Genomic DNA, 18,509 nt, shown 5'->3' on the forward strand with positions numbered 1-18,509 from the left:
CGGGAGGAGGGAAGGAGGAGGCAGGAGGGGTGAGAAAGTAAGTGGAGTAGGAGGGGAAAGAGAAGTTACAACAATGACTAACATGCTGCAGAGCCAAGAGAAAATTCTGGCCACCCGCTTGAGACCAGATTCAACAGCCCATGGAATAATGGGAAGGTGCTGCATCCACTTAACACTTTTGGTATCGATTCTAAAAAAACAAAACATTAGATTAAAGAACTATAATGGGATTAACATCGACCAGATGTTTGTTAATTGAGCTGACATCCAATGATTGCAAAGGAATTTTAAATGCATATATTCCAAGAGGAGATCTCAAACTTTGCCAAACTTAAGTCAAAAGGTTGTAAATTACCCAGCTCAAGATATTCTTGGTTTTCCTAAAACTCCTGCTGGGTTGAGCTGATAATTGAATAACCATTCCATAGCTCTGGAATTCTGGTTAAGGTCATAATCACCTGCGAATTCTAGAAGTAACGCTTAGAGCTTAGCCATGAAACACTGCAATCTGCAAGAACCAACTCTCTTGGCTCAGGGGAAAAACCCAATTTCCTCTTGTGAGGCAGATCCGTAAGAGGAAAGGGGTTTTATCTGAGAACTCAGCAACTCCACCATTTCATCCAGAGCCAAAGGATCAATTTGCAGGGCAGAGAGACTAGAAAATAAGAACCCAGAGTGCCTTCTTGCACTCAGTAAAGAGGTGAACCACAGATTACAGAGAGACAGAGAGAGAGAGAGTCTGGCTTGCCTCCAGAATAGAATTTGAGGACTTTGATGTGGCCTTTCCAAGGCTAAGGGTCAGTACTTGTTGCACCCCCTGTAGTTATTTCAAACAAAGTCACACACTGTGCAATGAAAAACAGCTCTTCCTTCTGAGGTTGATTATCACTGTTGTTGAAGTTGTTAGCTGGATGCAAACAGCCAAACAGTGACCAACAGCACCATTGTTGTTATCTGTTTGCCTGATTTGAGATAAAAATGCAAATATTTATGATAACGTTATCATCATACCACAGGGGTTGCATTTGTGAACTAGACAACAGCTGCACAAGGACACTACCAAAATGGCCAACAAGAAAAACAGCAAACTTGCTAATAAAGGCAGGTCTATTGGCTGGCAAAGGAATAGTCCCCCTTTCAGACAAATTTTCACTTGTCATACAACTGTTGCAGGCCAACAAGCCTCAATTGTTCCTTCATTTTTGCAAGCTTTTAGCTCATTTACTAGCATGACAAATAATCCCAGGTACCTTTGGTTGAATTCCTCCCTTTGAGTCTAAACACACAAATTCTCACCTAGAGAGAAAGAGGAAACTGTAGCACTTGTAAAGTGCACACAGCTGATGAACCTAGAATACAAATCAAGAGAAAATCAATGACATCTGAATGAAGTAAACTTCCAACCTTCCTTCCTAAACAAGCATTAGAAGAAATGGAAAGCATCTTCCATCCTTCAGGCATTTTCTTGCTCATTATCCCTCTCCTAACTGCAACGTTGCCAGTGAATGTCATTTAAGAGTTTTTAATATCTCCTTCATCCATGTGATTAACAAACAGCTACTTTTGCCTGTCACTCCATATGAGGGCTGATAAAATATTCACACGTCAAGCATTTCTCCTTTGAGCCGCTGAACGAATCTGGTGTATATATGTCCAAACATCTCCATTTTTGCCAAGCTAAGACAGGCAGATCTACAGAACTTTGATGAATAGCCAGATTTATTATGACCGTTCCTCAGAGAAGGGTGCAGTATGAGGACAGTCTCGAATATGAATTACCAGCATGCTGATTCGATCTCAGCAGGCAGAGAGAGACAGCAGGGCCTGAATACCAATACACACTTCCTGGATCAGGACAAGGACTTGATTACTGATGTCTGTCAGGAGGAGTGGAAAAGTCCTTAAGTGTACTCTGGAGGGAAGCCTGCAGGCAAGCACTCCAAAAGTGAGAGAGAGCTGCTTTCAATCAATTCTGACTCAGAGAGAGAGGAAAAAGGGAGCAAAAGAGTGAAGACTTTAAGCAAAAGAGCAAGGAATAGCTGTACTGGGTTTCAGATCGACTGCACCCAAAACAGTTTTGACCTACATTTTTTAGGGCTCAGCACCTTTGCTCTGCCAGGAATGGTAGGGAAATATGATTGTGGTTTTAACCACAGGGCTCTCTGGGTGTCTAATAAGGACACATCCTCCTCAAACCAACCAGCAGAGCCTAATGAAACACAAGAATGACAAAAATTATGAGGGAGGAGCACCTGCTCGTTTTTCAGAACACATTGAGGGGTAAAGATGGGGGAATACTGCTTTCTCTGCCCAAGGTGGAAGCAACTTTGTGGTAATTTGTAGGGTCAAACCCTCCCCTCTTCTGCTGGGCATGAAACCCTGGCCAAGTGCCGAAAACTCTTCTCTGCGGCTCTGCAGAATTCCGGAAAAGACCTGAGGTCATGCATTTGAAACTTTTAAAAGGATAGAGAAACAAATCCATTAGTGTTTTTTGTTTCATTATGAGGGCAATAAATTCAGCCAAATGCAGCTGACCCCCTTCCAGAAGATGCACAATGTGTGAGTGCCATATAAAACCTCTTTAAACAAAAGTGTGGATCTACAATCGTTTAAAAAAAAAACAATCAGTCACCAATCACAGATAAGACATCTTAAAGCAAGTTACTTAAGGACTGTCTAAACTCCAGATTTTGGCAAAGATATGGAATACATTACACAGGTTCTTCTGGTTCAGTTCTGCATAACTGAATGAAGAGAAAAAACATCCAATTTTTCTTAGTTCACCTCCACAACTCTCAGAAACTCGTCTCTGTCTGATGGTAATCATCTTGCAGACATTTGATATATGGCTCTGATCCATGGCTCCTTTAAGTGTCCATTTGCTTGGGTACTTAGAATAACTTTTTTGAAGGGGAAAAAAAAAACCATTGAGAAGATACCTGAATTTCCGTGCCGTTTCAGATCAGGGTCCTCTTCACAATAGCCTGATAGAGCGTCTACAGATGGATGGCCGGGCATGTGACAAGGTACCGCTGACGGGGCCCGTCTGGCTCGCTGCTTCCAGGAAGCCAGATTCCAGGGCGCTAATCCAGAGAGACTCAGAGGCCCAGAAATGCCATCAGGTCCCTTGGCAGAGAACACATGCCTGCTTTGTGTCCCAGCCTGCCGTCGATGAAGTGCTGCAGGAACGCGAGCCCCTGCACAGTTCCCCAAGTGGGAACCAAAGCACCCCTTGTTTATTCCTCTGCATAAAGCCATCAAGTAGGTAGAGTGGAGAGGTTGAGGATTTGGAATGAAGAGACACTGGCTGGGTTGGGGAAAGAGTGGGGAGGTTAACGGCAATCACATGGGAATCTGAATGGATTAAGGGGTTTGGTATGAGGCTTTTCATAGTAGTGCAGTCCTACTGAATCATTCAAGCTTTTCTCAAACTGTAACAAATCATCTTTTTAATGCGGTGGCTTCTGTCACAATGCACTTTGTTGCAACTGTTAATGTGTTTTTCTTCAGAAACAGACAAAGACTGCCTCTATGTTTCACAGTTCAGGGTGTAAGCCCAGAAACTACATGGACACACAGGTTTGGGAGATAAACCATGAACTGAAAACACATTCCACAGTTGAGCAGTCACTGCGTGCAATGGCTCTCGCAGTTCACAGAATGCTTGACATTCTCTAACACACAGCACACAGGAGGCCAGGGGGCCCCTTCATGCTAACACCTCATAAATCCCTCCATTCCTCCCCCCGACTGCACCTTCAGGGCCTTACAGATACAAGGACAATTAAGTAAGAAAGAGAGAGAGAAAGCAACAGATAACATTGAGGAACAGCAGTGAAAACATGCCAGAGTTTTCAGATTTCTGCAACACAGTCATACTGAAAGTTCTTTTTCCACCTTTCACAAATAGATAAAACATACATACTTCATCAGAACAAGACTTTCAACTGCACGGCTGCAAAATGCAGAGCAACTAACAGGTTAACCAAAGGTCTGACAGAAATGAGACACAGACCAAAAAACAGGTCACTGACACAAATGAAAAGTTCAAAGACTGGTGAAAAAACGAAAGGTTGAAAGAGTACAAAACAGTACTTTTGGCAGTACCACAGTGACTGTATCACATACCATGGTACATATAATATATTTATATACTGAGGTATTTTTTGTCAATAAAGCATTTCAAAGAGCAAAGTGGTACTATTATGGTACATGGTAATACTATGGTACATTTTGGTACTTTTTCAGTGGTGAAATGTAGAGGGGGAGGCCCATGGATTTGCATAATGTGCATTTGCATACATGCATACAATATTTGTCTGGCCATTGATAGAAAAGGAAAATGCAACTAAAACAGATTTATCCTGCTGTTTGCAGTCATGATCTCTTCAACGCACATGGAGGACAAGAAAAAAATCATCTTTAGACACTTAAATAAGCACTAAATGACATCTAAAAGCAACCAAGATAAAAAAAAAACTCAGATAAAGAACAGGGGAACAAGGGTTATAAACAAAGCTCTGCCATCTTGCTTAAGAATTCATACAGCATTTCTGAAAACTTTTCGTTTGTTTGGAGGTAAAGTTTGGGTCCTGTCAGGAGAGATGAGGTGAGACAAGCAGCAAACTCTCAGAGAGCCTGAACCGAACTGGCACCTGCCTTTAAACATTTATGCCTGATGCATTTTTAACACACAACATAAAAAAGGCATGACTCAGTTGTTTTCCCTTCAATATCCTTCCCAGCTTGCTCACATACAGACACACACACACACAAATTTCTGCATTCTAGAGCAATCAGAAAAACTTCAGTGATGCGACAGCTACGGGAATGCTGGGTAAACGGTCAAGTCTGTCAGAACAGAAAATCAGAACTCTTGTGATTCAAACTCTGTGCTGTTTGGTTACCAGCAGGCGTTCCTACTCACGACACAGCTCATTTGCATGAATTTGAACAATCGCCAACTCTAATTAAAAATGAATGTCTTGAGGTGGCTTTGTTGCTACAAATCGCTTTCAGTGCAAATGCCATTTCAGAAGACCCTCGTTTCCTAGAAAAAAAAAGTATTATTCCTTCTTTTTCAGAGTCTCAGTAGCGGTAGACTTTCAGGCCAGCGCGGTAATCTCATTAAAGCAGCCTTCTCTGCGAGTCCGACCTCATCAGGCCGAGACAGACACTGGTGTAGTGGCGGCTCGCCGGATGGCTGTTAACCTGACAGCGCACCTGTCAGTGTACCTGTCGGAGAGAAAGCTAAGTTTTTCCACAGTCAATCAGGACCGGGCAGATACATCAGAACCAGAGGGAGATATGACACCAGCCGAGCTCATTATCAGTGTGAGGTATGCGTGTTGTAAATGAGAACATGGGCAGCGCCAGCCAGAGCTTTTAGCTGTCAGTTCACCAGAAGCTGTTTTACTGTCGAAAAAAGGGGTTCAGTTTGGATGCTTATTAGCATGCAATTAGCATAGTGTCTGATACCAAACAACTGCTCAACACAGCAGCGATAATCTTAAATTAAATTTATTTCTTTAAGAGTTCTTTAAGAAAGAATTTTAAAAAAGCTTGCCATCTCAGGCTCTGAGAACAAATTGGCTTATAAAAAGATGACTACCCACAAACCCCTAGCGGTCTTCAGAGCTCTTACACAGCTGTGGATTTGTCTAAAAATAGCTCAGATTTGAGCGGGGCATTAAGTGTGATATCCTCCTCCTAAAAGGCACCGATTGTTCTCTGATAAATAATCTGATGTCAGATTCAGTTTCTAGACCAAACACAACTGGGGAAGAAGTAAATTCAAGCAAATCTGCACAACAAGGCTTGCCTTTAATGAAGACATGGATATATGGCATTTATAGAGAGCATGTGATGTGGATTGTGTTACCATTTATCAGATCTCCATATTAAGAATAAATTGACTTAAAGGAACTACACAGTAAAGCTTAAAGTGGACCTATAATGCCCCTTTTACAAGATGTAATATAAGTCTCTGGTGTCTCCAGAATGTGTCTGTGAAGTTTCAGCTCAAAATACCCCACAGATCATTTATTATAGCTTGTCAAATTTGCCCCAATTTGGGTGTGAGCAAAAACACGCAGTTTTTGTGTGTGTCCCTTTAAATGCAAATGAGCTGCTGCTCCCGGCCCCTTTCCAGAAGAGGGCGGAGCTTTACCAGCTCACGCTTCGGTTGCTCAACAACAACAAAGCTGGAGGATCTCACGCAGCCAAAATGAGGATTGTCAGTAACGGTGTTCAGCCTTACATTGTTCAAACCGGAGTCGACACTGATGGAGAGACTCAGGAAGAAGTTTTTAGAATGAAACTGGACGTTCCTGAATGGTTAGTGGATAAATTTATGTAGTTGCTGTGGAGTTGATTCAACTCATCCACTAGCATGTGCCGTCATGTTAATCTTTTGACCCTTATTTGTGAAGCAGTCCGGCGTAAAATGACAGCATGCCAGCGACAATATACTGCAACTCCTGTTCATGATTTTGAAGCCCAAAAAAAATGCATCCATCCATCATAAAAGTAATCCATACAGCTCCAGGTTGTTAACAAAGGTCTTCTGAATGGAAGCAATGGCGTTTTTGTAAAGAAAATATCCATGTTTAAAACTAGCTTGCGGCAAACGGCCAAATGCATTGAGTTACAGTGGAAGAGTAACCCTTGACCTGATGCATGATGTAGGATGTAGGAGTATTGTAAGCTTAGATGCCTCTCGCAGTTTAAACAAATAGGGCTGTGCAACAAACTCAAGCTCCTCTTCTCTTATATCAAAATCCTCCAACATTTCTATTTAAAATTTCTCATTTTAGACTTCTAATTCGTGACCGGTGTTTTGTTTTGCTCTATCCTCTGCACTTCCGCGTTCGGGTCAGAGGTCACTCTTCCACTGCAAATCAATGCGTACAGCCGTCTGCCGAAAGCTAGTTATCATAGTTAATACAGTTTTAAATACGGATATTTTTCTAACAAAAACCTTTCGCTTCACTTCAGAAGGCCTTTATTAACCCACTGGTGCTGTATGGATTACTTTTATGATGGATGGATGGATGCTTCAAAAATCACGCCCCCCATTCACTGCCATTATAAAGCCTGGAAGAGCCAGGATATTTTTAAATATAACACCGATTGTATTCATCTGAAAGAAGATAGTCATATTCACCTAGGATGGCTTAAGGGTGAATAAATCATAAGATAATTTTCATTTTAGGTTGAAATAATACTTTAAACTTAACAAAAGCAGAAAAATGTGAAATGTTGCCATGTCATCTAAGTACTTAAATTAGCAAAACTAAAACTGAAATAAAAATTCAGAGACATTCTGCGCATAGGCTTATACATTTTAGGGAAAAAGCAAAAGGCAAGAAAAAAAAAATACACTAAGCCAATGCATCTGGCTTCTCTTTTTGTTCACTCAGAAAAGAAACAAGCAGGGGGGCCAGTCCAGACTTATCCAATAGGCTCGCATGTAACGCAATGGCCTCCTCGGTCTGAGCGTGTGACAGCCTGTGGTGAGGCTGGATCAGGCCTGCAGCGGCTGGATTGCAGAGAGGAAGGAGAGCGAGAGTGAGGTAAACAGATGAATAAAACATTGTGGTTTTGTGCAGCCCTGACCTCGGTTAACACCACGCTGTTTACACACAAGAGCAGTGTGAACCGGTGAGGGGAGTGGCACACATTCACACAAAAGCACAAAGACGTCGAGCATGAAACAGATATGCTCATGCTCTCCTTTCAGCGCACAATCAATGGATTGACTCACAAAGTTCCTCTGTCTTGACCCATTTATAGACCGTCGTCTGTTCTAATACGAGCGTGTAAACTGGAGCCCACGAGAAGAGACTTTTCACAGGGTTATCAGGGACAAGCGATTGTTTAAAACTTCACTCATCCTACTTAAATAAAAAGCCTGAAGTCAGTCCAAGTAAAATCAGGACACGTTCGCCAACCGTTTTAATTACAAAGAACTTTTAAAGAGCTGTAGGAAAACAAGACTGGTAAGATTAAGACTGCAACTTTGAAAATTGTTGTTGCTCTATAAATGTCAGTGAGGATCTCGCACCACGAGTGTTGAGTTAAAACAACATGTCATGTTAAAAATAGTTCAAATGTATCTCAAGATCTCTTCCTGTTCCAATCAGATGTGGACGGCCGATCGACAGATGGATTCAATCATTCCGGTCTACACTGGAAGCGATCGCAAAGTCAACAAAAGTTATCTCTGCTATCGCAAGGCTTGCAATGTAGATACCCTTCAGTGATAATAAATGCATCACAATGCATTGTTCATTTCCAGTGTATTACCACATACTCCCTGGAAAAATAAACAAACAGATTAGTGTGTCATTCCTGTTTGCGTTCAGTCAAAGAATTTTGGGTTTGGGTAGTGCACTGAGAGAAAAAGATGAAAATTCAAGTATTACGTAAAGTTTAAATGCCTTCATTGCAGAGTCAAGTCCGTTTTCTGAACGCTACAGCTTTGTCTCTTGAGTTCTTACCCTCCTAGCTGGCGGTGTATGTTGTCTGGATGTCCTTTGCTTTCATAACTGCAGCTCAGACGAGTCTTTCTCTCTCTGTTTGAGCCGTAGACGGGACAGCATGGGCGTTTCCTGGCTCGCAAACCCAGGGGCCTAAAATACCCAGGGGCAGCGTTCACAAATTGTGCGGTGAGCGAGTTTAACAGCCTCTCCGTTCAAGAGCCGAGACGCTGTGCCAAAGTTACATGAGGGGTGAGAGAAAGGGGAGGAACTACAAGAGGGGGAAAAAAAACGCAAATGTGAGAGACAGGGAAAGAAATGAGATGAGAAAAGGTCACTGCCGACACTCATGTAAACACCAGCAAAGGATTTACAGTGTGGCAAGAAACCTCTCGTGGCGGAAAAGACACAAAGAGACTTGGAACCTCGGCCCAGGAGCAAAAGACCCGAAACGAGGAGACATTCCAGGAAAAGACGGACCTCCCCTCCTCTCCCAACTGGAAAAGCTTTGTTTTAATGGAGTACAGGCTTCCTGGCTGCTGTCAACTTGGGAATGGTCTGGGATAAGAAAAGGGAGGTTGCGGATCTCAGAAACCAGTCGAGAATGGGTTTCTTTCGCACCGTCCTGCTCGTGTTTTGAGTCTCTTTTTGTTCTATATTTACCCTTTTTGGAGGACGACAATAATTTGGCATATTTCTGAGTTGAATGGAATATTTAGTGAGAAATAATAAGGGGAGGTACTTGATTTCATCCAAAGTGATTGTGAAAAGTAGGCTATGATATCACTGCCCCGCCCACATGGCTTTGCTTACATCAGCAAGAGAGAAAAGACATTTAATAAATGTCGTTGCAGACATTTATTTTGCCAAATATTATGGTTTATCTTGCCAAAGCAGTGTCCGCGAACCCCTGGTGGTTCAGGCAGGAACTGCAAGGGGTTCGATTAATGAAAAGCTAATTAGTTAAATCATAAAGTAAAATTAAAATAAACTATTTTAAAATTAAAACAATTGAAATACAACACCGAAACGAAACGAAAGATGTCGTCATGTGGCAGACCGATTAACCAACATCAGATAACAGTGTTGCGAATGTGTTAACTTACAATCTACTTTAAATTAATATTTAGGTTAAATTAGTTTGACCGACAAAAAAGGTTTGGGAATCCCTGCTTTATATTAGCACACTGTGGAATCAACATTTATAGACAAATTAGATCCCTTAACGTGATGAAAAATGAATAAAAATAAAACCTGTAAAACTTAGCCTACTTGTGTCTTCTTCCTCCTCTCATTTACCCTCTTCAAACATGGCCGCCACCCTGGCAGAATGCGCACGTGCAACAGCCTCGCACACGCTCATACATACACATGCTAAAACACTGTCAACGGCAAAGAACAGAAAACTGAACGGCATCTCTGCACGGAAAACCGCATTTCCTTGCAGCAGCATGGATCTTACCCTCCCTTCGCGCGTTCACTCTTCTCCCCTCCCCCTCCACTCTCCTCTCACTACTCACGCACAGAGACACGGAACGAGGCGCGTTGGAAATGCACTGGCTGACAGCGAAGGACAGCTGCTCTCTCTCGCTCGCTCTTCCCTTCCCTTCCCCCACAGCTCGCCCCACACACACACTCTTACAGCGCTAAGAGACAGAGCGAGCGCATGAGGACGGGAGGGAGAGAAGATGGAGAAAAACAGGAGGGAGGGGAGAGGCGGCCATGAAAGGGCTTTGTTTCGCATTTCTCTGATGGCTTTTGCAGGCCTCGCCGTCAGCTTGACACGATGGCAAGATCAAATTCTTCATCATTTGAGAGCAAATTCAAAAGATCAGAATATGCCAATTTATGTCATTTCAATATTAATTACATAAAACAATGACATGTAGCCTTGAAGCAGGGATGGGAATTAAATGATTCCCAATTCTGGTGCCTTGATTCTTTTAGTACTTTTGAAGGAGCAATATTTTTTACTTTTTCCAATTAAAAATACCATATATTACAACAAACTCTAAAAGGTCTTTGCACACCGAGTCCGAAATTGAATGCATTTTTTCGTATTTCCCATCCTAAAAATTCATCAATCCTAAAAAGTCTGAAGCGTATTAATTAATCCGTTAAGAAAAAATTCGCAAAACAATACAAAATGGAGTCTTCAAGCGGTGAGGAATATTTTTGTTGTTCTGTCTCTTCGTCTCACAGATTTGTGCTGTGAGACAAAGTGGATCAACTTGTTAGACATTCTGGATTTTGGCGTTTGCTTGTACGTTGGCCCTGAATTGTCAAAAAACCTTTCAAAATGCGTGCTATGGATGCGAAAAACGCAGAAAATTGAGTCAGGATCGAAATTTTTTTGATCGAAAGTGTGGAAACGTGATTGACACAACATGAGGTCATATTTTAAGGTATTTAACGTGCGAAAATTTTGGATGACAATTTTGGACAAACTTCAGTGTGCTAAGACCTTAAAACTGACAACTCTTTCATTGGAAAGTCATCAAGAGTCATTCGATCGTGAATCAGCACAGGTATTTTTTTTTTACCTTTATGAATTGTAAACAGAACCGAACATCATGAAAATCATTCAGTAACTGCTTCTAATAAGTAAATAAAGCATGCCTTGATTTAGATGGAAAGTAGGAATGACCAGAAATGCCAAAATAAATAAAAACATTAAAATAATATTAAAACAATTTTATTAGTCTAAATGAAAAAAAAAAAAACTAAAAACAATAAATGCTAAAAATCAATTGTTTTAAATGCATGAAGTAAATATAGGCATCACAGCATTATAACGTACAGAACGAAAAATGGATATTCCCCCATATAAAATTACCATTAAACAAAAACACTTGGGGAAAAAAATCAATAAAAAGTAGCATTTATTACAACAGAACTCTGAACAAGAGTCTTTTGGATTGATTTTGGACTGAATGGAAATAAATGAAGGTGAACAAACAAACATTAAAAAGAATCGGTTCAAAAGAGTGATTGGATCTCGTACAAAACGAATGTTATAAAATCGTTCAGTAACGGTATGTTTTAACAAAACTGAACTGGTTCTGAATAGGAATACTTCTCAGTTCCCAACCCAACATTAAGCTGAACTGGAATCAATGACGATGTATCACTAAGTAAGAGTAATAGTAATAGTGACGGTTGCCTTAGCAAACACTGCTTAATTATAAAGAAAAAAATGACTTGGCTGTCAGAGTTAATGGCTGAATCACAAAGCAGTAAAACAGACAGAGAGAGAGAGAGAAGAAAGGCCATCACGACTCAACGGTTCCCACCTCCCCGTCTTTATCTCCCGCTGGATTTATTGGTGAGGATGTAGCAATTACGCACAGGCAAAACAAGCAGCCCAACGTGAATTTTTCAAAGGAAGGCACTCCAACATCAAGAGAGAGACTGTACTCAACGCCATCGCATAACGATAAATGGGAACCTAATCCTGTTTTTGGCATGTCAACCAGGATTACACCAAAACTACAGCCTTCCGAACCAACGAAAGCCATCCCATACGGAGATCGCCTCGGGGAACACATTTCCTCCAAATAATGAAAGCTTAAGAAGTGTTAAGAGGGGAAAAAATAACCTGGGTATTTACCAGCACAAGATCAACCCTCTGACAGGGAGAAAAAGAGAAACTATAAATCAATCCGTGTTCCTGTCAGCATCCCTTAAAATGGAGCGTGTGGGCTGACAGATCGGTACCGCGCGCTGTTACTGTGGCACTTCTGCCGACGAGGTTTAAAATAAGTACACAGCACATCACGCTAATCATAACGCATCGGGCGTTTACACCAAAGCTGGTGTGTTTTGATAAGGTTCTAGGAAACAAAAACAGCTGCCAAGAGCAGCTCGAAGAAAAGCTTAATGCGTCTCCAGGGATTACGAATGCGCGCTCTCGAACGCTTAAGACCCGGAGGGATGGGACTAAAAAAGAGTCACCTTTACAGCAACAATACTTAGAGCAAACAATCAGCAAAAAAGCTCATATGGCTTTACAACATTCACAAGTTAAAAGCCTTAAATTAATTACAAGCAGAACTAATCCATCGACTACCAAGAAAAACATAGCAGAGTAATACAATCGCGTGGTTTAACTAGATTACATTTCCTGAAGAAACCTGACTGGTGCTTGGCTGTACAAAAACCTTGTACGTGATAGCACAAAATTTGAGGTACAGTTCTCTCTAAATGAGAATAGATTAATTCCATAGTGTTAACATTAATAATTGAAGCAAACAATAGACTCCTCTTTCAGGAGGCTTTTCTGTACCGGTGATACTATCATGCACAGACAAAAGTGTTGCATCACACCCAGATCTTTAAATCTGGATTATCTTGAGATGGTTTATTCACTGGCCGTCTAACAAATCCACTGAGCTGTAGTCTACAATGGCAGCTAATTCCCCACTTGAGCCAATAACAATGGCCAGCAAGGGTGTGAACCCGACTCAAGCGGAGATCCAGATGTTGGAAAACACAGTTTATGGGCAGCAAAGATCCCAATATTAAACATTTGCACACACAACATAACCCTCAGAAAGGATTTCCTGGATCGCCATCCGATGGAGCAATAAACTTAGCAACTAACGTCAGTCAGAGTTACGACCGTGCGCTCTGATCTCGCTATTGGACTGAATTCACAGTGCGTGTCGTGCGGTCGGAGAGCCGACTCATAGCGATTGCCTCTATATTTAGGGTCAGAAATGCAGACTGCTGAATCAACACGGCTATGATGGATGACGGCATGAGCTGCAGATGAGCAAATGGTTTGAGTGTCAACAGTAGGCATATGTTCTTTACGACATGGTCAATGTGAAACTCGTTTAATGTGAGGCGCTTCTGAATGAAACTGGATATTCATTGAGAGAATGACTTCATTTAGATGGTGAAAAGTAGAAATGACCAGGAATGCCATAACTAAAAAATATTGGCAACAACCAACTTGGCACTGATTTATTGTGTATCCCCAGTTGAAATATTACAAGGAGTGGGCAGGTAAAAAGAGAAATAACACTGCATAAAAATTACTCATTTTAAAACAGAACTAAAAAGCCAAAAGTCTAAAAACTACAACTCCTTAAAGTATGAAGTAAAACAAATAAGTAACCTTTAGCATTACAAAATATATGATTCTGATAAGCAAGGTCGGGGTACTGTCACTTATGCAGCACATCATAGACATCAAATACTGATTTAGTCCATGACTGCAAATGCCTTATTAAAGAAGGTCACTCCCCCTCATCAAATAACCTCAGAGATGGGTTAAATTAGCCTGTGTTATTCTCAAGGCGATAACGACTGCAAGTGCAGTATTAGTGGATATGCTAGTCTGGCAGGGGCACGCAGCAGGTACCAGCACTCCTGCATTCCTGCACGGTCGTGCGAGGTGGGAAAACCAGCCCTGTCTGCCATCGGACGGCTCGAACCCACAGTGCCCCGCCCGCATCATGGGATATGGAAATGTGAAACCACTTTACAGATGGTTAAAAAGCCGGTCTGGTCCCCCTCCCTGACACTCGATAGCATCCCCTCCTCACACCTCGAGATCTGGTTGTTAAGAGGCAAGAGGAAGAGGTATTTCGCGTTTTGTTTGAGCTGTTGTCGTCCCTCCCCCCAAGGCCCCAAGTGAACCCCCTGTGCTTGTTTAAGGAATGTACCAGAAGACAATAGTGGCAGTCAGAGGAAGCTATGAATAGAGGCCATTGGTCGCAAAGCACTACAGTGCCAACAGAAAGGTTTCTACCAGAGACAAAGCTTAGAATGGCTCTTCTAACCCCCAGAGCAGAATCAAGAAAGAAGAAAGCTACCCTCAGACTACATCAAAAACTTTTACATTTCAACTTAAGAATTAGGCCAGAATTGCAAACATGTAAACGTCAATACTTAGCTAACGCAATGCAAGTATACTGCACCATTGTTAACTCTTCTTGGACAAAACAAGCGGGAATAAAGTTTCCCGTAAGTAATTTAGGAGTTATTGCTTACTTTAGTAGTTAGCATGTTTACTATAAACATGTTAAATAATTCAACTAACATTTTCACTTCACTTTTTTTTGCGCCACCAAAACAGTAACTTATCTGTAAAATTAGTCAAATTAGAAGAAGAGAACAATTTACACTAATGTCCACCAAAGTCTCCATTGCTCAGAACGCAACGCGGCTGAAATGTTTCGGAAAGCAGCAGGATGTGAAAATGAGATACACAATCACCTTACTGTAAACACTACACAACAGAAATACACTATTATAACAAAACAAAAAAAACAAGGTCTTTAAAAAACAAACAAACATTTAACTTCAAGTCAAGCCAAAAACAAAAAATCTTTCAAGGACATTACAAACAGATCACCGTAAATTCTTTCTAAAGAAAACCCCTTAGTTTCTCTTTCCAGTAGCCTATATTTGGCTGCCTGTCACAATTGAAAGCAAGCAAGGGGTCCAAGTGTTACATTTCAATGGCTCCCCAGAGGCCCACTAGGTAGGGAACACAATGCTGTGAGTATGAACAACTACTGACTGAGTCACTAGCAAGGAATTTCACATATCTGTTGTAAGCAGATACTATAGTCTATCCTCTCAGTTTGTAATGCACAGGCCAGGCTTAGTAGTTGTACGACTAAAAGCAATGCAGTATAATTTAATGACTACAAACAAGAAGACTACTTATTTAGCTAAACACCATTCCATTCATGCATTAGTCTGCACTGATCTTTCAATCTCGAGTTTGCAAAAGAAAAAGTGTATCAGTAGTCTACGTTAATGTGGGGAATATGCCAAACTCCACATTCTTCTTAGAACAATCTGTTGGATTCTTGTTTTAACATGAGAGATCAAGCTACAAATTAGACCAGCTGCCAAAACTCCTTAGGAACTAGGAGGCCGATAATTGAATGCAATGAATAATCGAGAAAACCCCTACAACCAGCCAACAAGTCAATTCAAACAAGACTGAGCAACAAGAACTTCGATCAGACAGAGAAATTACATATAAATATTAGAAGATATGTGACCTGAGTTTCTCTGTTTGTTACCTAACAATAGAGACTAAGGCTTAAACAGTTGGCAAGATGGTTATTAACATTACAGCTGTTACATTCTTGTGTACAAGATGGATGTTCTGGGAGTTAATATTCTTGTACCTCTGGTTATCTGGCAGCTGTCCTGAATCTCTTTTGGCAGCTCTATGCATTACGAACTGGAGATCGAGACCACTGAGCTAAGCATGTCCGTTTTCCTCTCTTTAAATTGGACTAGTGCCAAAAGAAAATGCAGCGAGCAGGAATGTCAGCTACTACTAACTCTCTGGTTAATTTCTAAACATTTGTAACAGCATTAGCTTGCAACCTTCACTGCGTTATACAATCACAATTTATAATACTCAACCAGATGCTTAATAAATAGAAACCTTAAACCATCCAAACTAACACCAGACAGACTAATGCAAACTTCAGATGGCTTCACGAACCAATCAATCCTTGCTTCTAGATGTTAGAGTAATAAAAACACCAGTGCACTCACCTTCTCACTTTTTACTTTCTTCATGCTCCTGCAGTCATTATTTTCCACTTCTTCTGGTTCGCTCTTGATAGCCAAAGGTGTGACTATTCCAGTGGTGTCAAGGGTAATATTCCCTAGTTGATCAGCCCCACCAAGGTCCGAATTTTGCGTCCCCTCAAACGGGGTATTGCGTGCCTGGCCTAAAGGCATAACCTGGGCCGATGGGTCCTTTTCCGAGGGCACATTCCCAGCTTGTACCCCTTCGTTTTTCTCCTTCTTGCTTTTCCCAGAACCCTCCTTGTCCTTTTTTCCACTCTGAACATTACGGGAGGCCTTGTTACTTTTATCGGAACCTTTCCCCGAAGGCAAGGTCGTGGGACCACTTCCAGCGGTTGGCCCAGCACCCTCATTTTGAGTCCGTCCTTGGGCATCCTTCTTGGCCCCGTCAGGGGTTGAGGACTTGCTACTGTCCTTAGAATTCTTGCTACGCTTAGCTTTGGATTTGCTGTCCTTGACCGGTGGAGGAGGCACCGGGTTAATGAACTTGATGTTATCAGGCAATGCCGCTACGGCGCTCGAGGCAGTAGCCATTCCGTCCCCGTCCTTGGTGCCAGACATCTCAAGCTTGTCTTTCTCTAAGTCAGCGTCGAGGTCAATGATCAGGTTGCCTACACCAATATCCCACTCATCCCCGCTGTCGTAAGTGTCCACCGCATTCGAGTCCACACCTTTCCCGCCTGCAGTGCCACTACTGAGGGACATCTTAGTGCCAGCGGCCCAAGCGTGCCACAGGGAGGTCTGACCTTCTCAGACGACTGAGGCGGTCAGGAAGCACATTTACACAAGCCTCAGGGTCCTGTTGGTTTCTCCTTCCCAGTAACCCACATTGTTGCCCTGGGAGAAGAAAAAACAGTGAAAAAAATATGTATGAGGAAATGTAGTAAAATATGGTGTTTCAAGACAATTTGACAGGACACTGCTCTTATGAAACAGGTTTAGAAATGTCAACTTTACATTTTCCATATATAAAAAGGCTTTGCAAGCTGTACCACTCCACATGAATTTCACATGCTGAGTAATTATTTTAGACTCAGGACAACAGCTGAATCATGGTCATGGTCACCATCAGTGCACAGTCAATCTGTGCTCAGAAAACAGACGTTGCATCACAACACATGGAAACACTTCCCTCCATCATTGACACAGGTTGACACAAAGAACTGACTGCTGAGCTCAGAATAACTCAAACATGCCACTGGTTTGGAGACTACATAGCATTGCTATTAATTTCCTCACAAGTGAACATTAAATATATTAAGGATGTGCAAAACTACATATTTTCAAAACCAACTAGCCATGGGATGTCTGAATGACTAGTTGGTCTTAAGGCAGCCCACTATAATTAGGCTGTTGTAGAGTCACGTCCACCTGTGAAAGTAACATGTTCCTACACCAATTAGGTAATTTACACAGGACACTTCTTGTGGTTAAAACCAGCTGATTAAATCAGAAAACTGGGGTCTTTAAAATCATTTTTTAAAGTTAATCTCATTTTAACTTGATGGGTCATCAATAGAGCTTGAATGCAATCCGATTAGCAAGTTGACAGTGTGTTGTTAATAGTAATTGTTTCAAGTTACAAAATAGAGCATGTCATGCTGTCAACATACTAAACACTCCAACCCTTGTATGGGATTGTTTTTACAAAATCTGGGTTTTTCCTGCATTGAAAATATTTTGTCAGACACCAAAGATGTATTTGATAATTTGATGTGACGATGTACCTGCCATTCTGCAGTACTGGTACCCGCTGATAGCCGTCAGCTTTAAAACCCTCTCGTGAACGTTTTTGTGTTCTGTTAAGAGCATCAAACCTTTCTATTTACAATGTGTTTTTGCAGCGTTGAGCTTTGTATTCAAATCACAGACATATCTCTTGAGCCCATGAACACAATGGCCACTCAGAGGTGTTTAAGTTAGTCAAAATCCACATTAAAACACGACATCAATAAGAGAATTACTGCACAGCGATTATAACAGGAGTATTCACAAGAGTGTATCTTGTAATCGGCAGCTTCAATGATTATAATGGCAGCGTTTTTTTGTTTTCTGTGTATAGCATATTTTTTTCATGCTGCTAACTGCACATTGCAAATTTTCTGGATTGACAACAATATTTAAAATGCACAAATTAATCTGATTAACAGTGATAACCGTAGCAATGGATGGAACAAAACAATCTGATACTTTATGTCATGTGATCTGTGCATAAAGTCTTGGAGTGTAAATGCAAAATAATATACCTGCCAGTTTTTCCTTTGCAATGTCTAACTTTGTTGTTATTTTATTACTTACTTTTCAAATCAGACACCTAGTGAATTTTTACACTTAAATGTACATATTTTTAAATATAAAATAGGCTCAACATATTACACATAAATAGTCAAAACATGGTAAACCTCAGACATTCATCAAAATGCAGTTTACAATTTATTCACTACTTATGTCACAATAATT

The 18,509-nt window shown here is 41.2% G+C and overlaps 1 protein-coding gene across 3 annotated transcripts in view; it reads right to left on the bottom strand.

The window, feature by feature from the left end:
- Positions 1 to 18,509, bottom strand: part of znf609a (zinc finger protein 609a) — a 91,798-nt gene that overhangs the window by 41,779 nt on the left and 31,510 nt on the right. Inside the window, exon 2 of one of the 3 annotated variants that reach the window (XM_048158076.1) lies at positions 16,014 to 16,886. The exons of 1 other annotated variant lie outside the window; for it this stretch is intronic. In XM_048158076.1, the coding sequence (XP_048014033.1) occupies positions 16,014 to 16,754 (741 nt within the window). In that variant the 5' untranslated portion in view covers positions 16,755 to 16,886. Of the gene's footprint in view, positions 1 to 8,501; positions 9,902 to 16,013; positions 16,887 to 18,509 lie in introns of those variants that run through there. One more of the 3 variants, XM_048158079.1, reaches the window with a different exon arrangement.

This window comes from Megalobrama amblycephala, linkage group LG15, assembly GCF_018812025.1.
Source record: "Megalobrama amblycephala isolate DHTTF-2021 linkage group LG15, ASM1881202v1, whole genome shotgun sequence".
NCBI lineage: Eukaryota > Metazoa > Chordata > Actinopteri > Cypriniformes > Xenocyprididae > Megalobrama > Megalobrama amblycephala.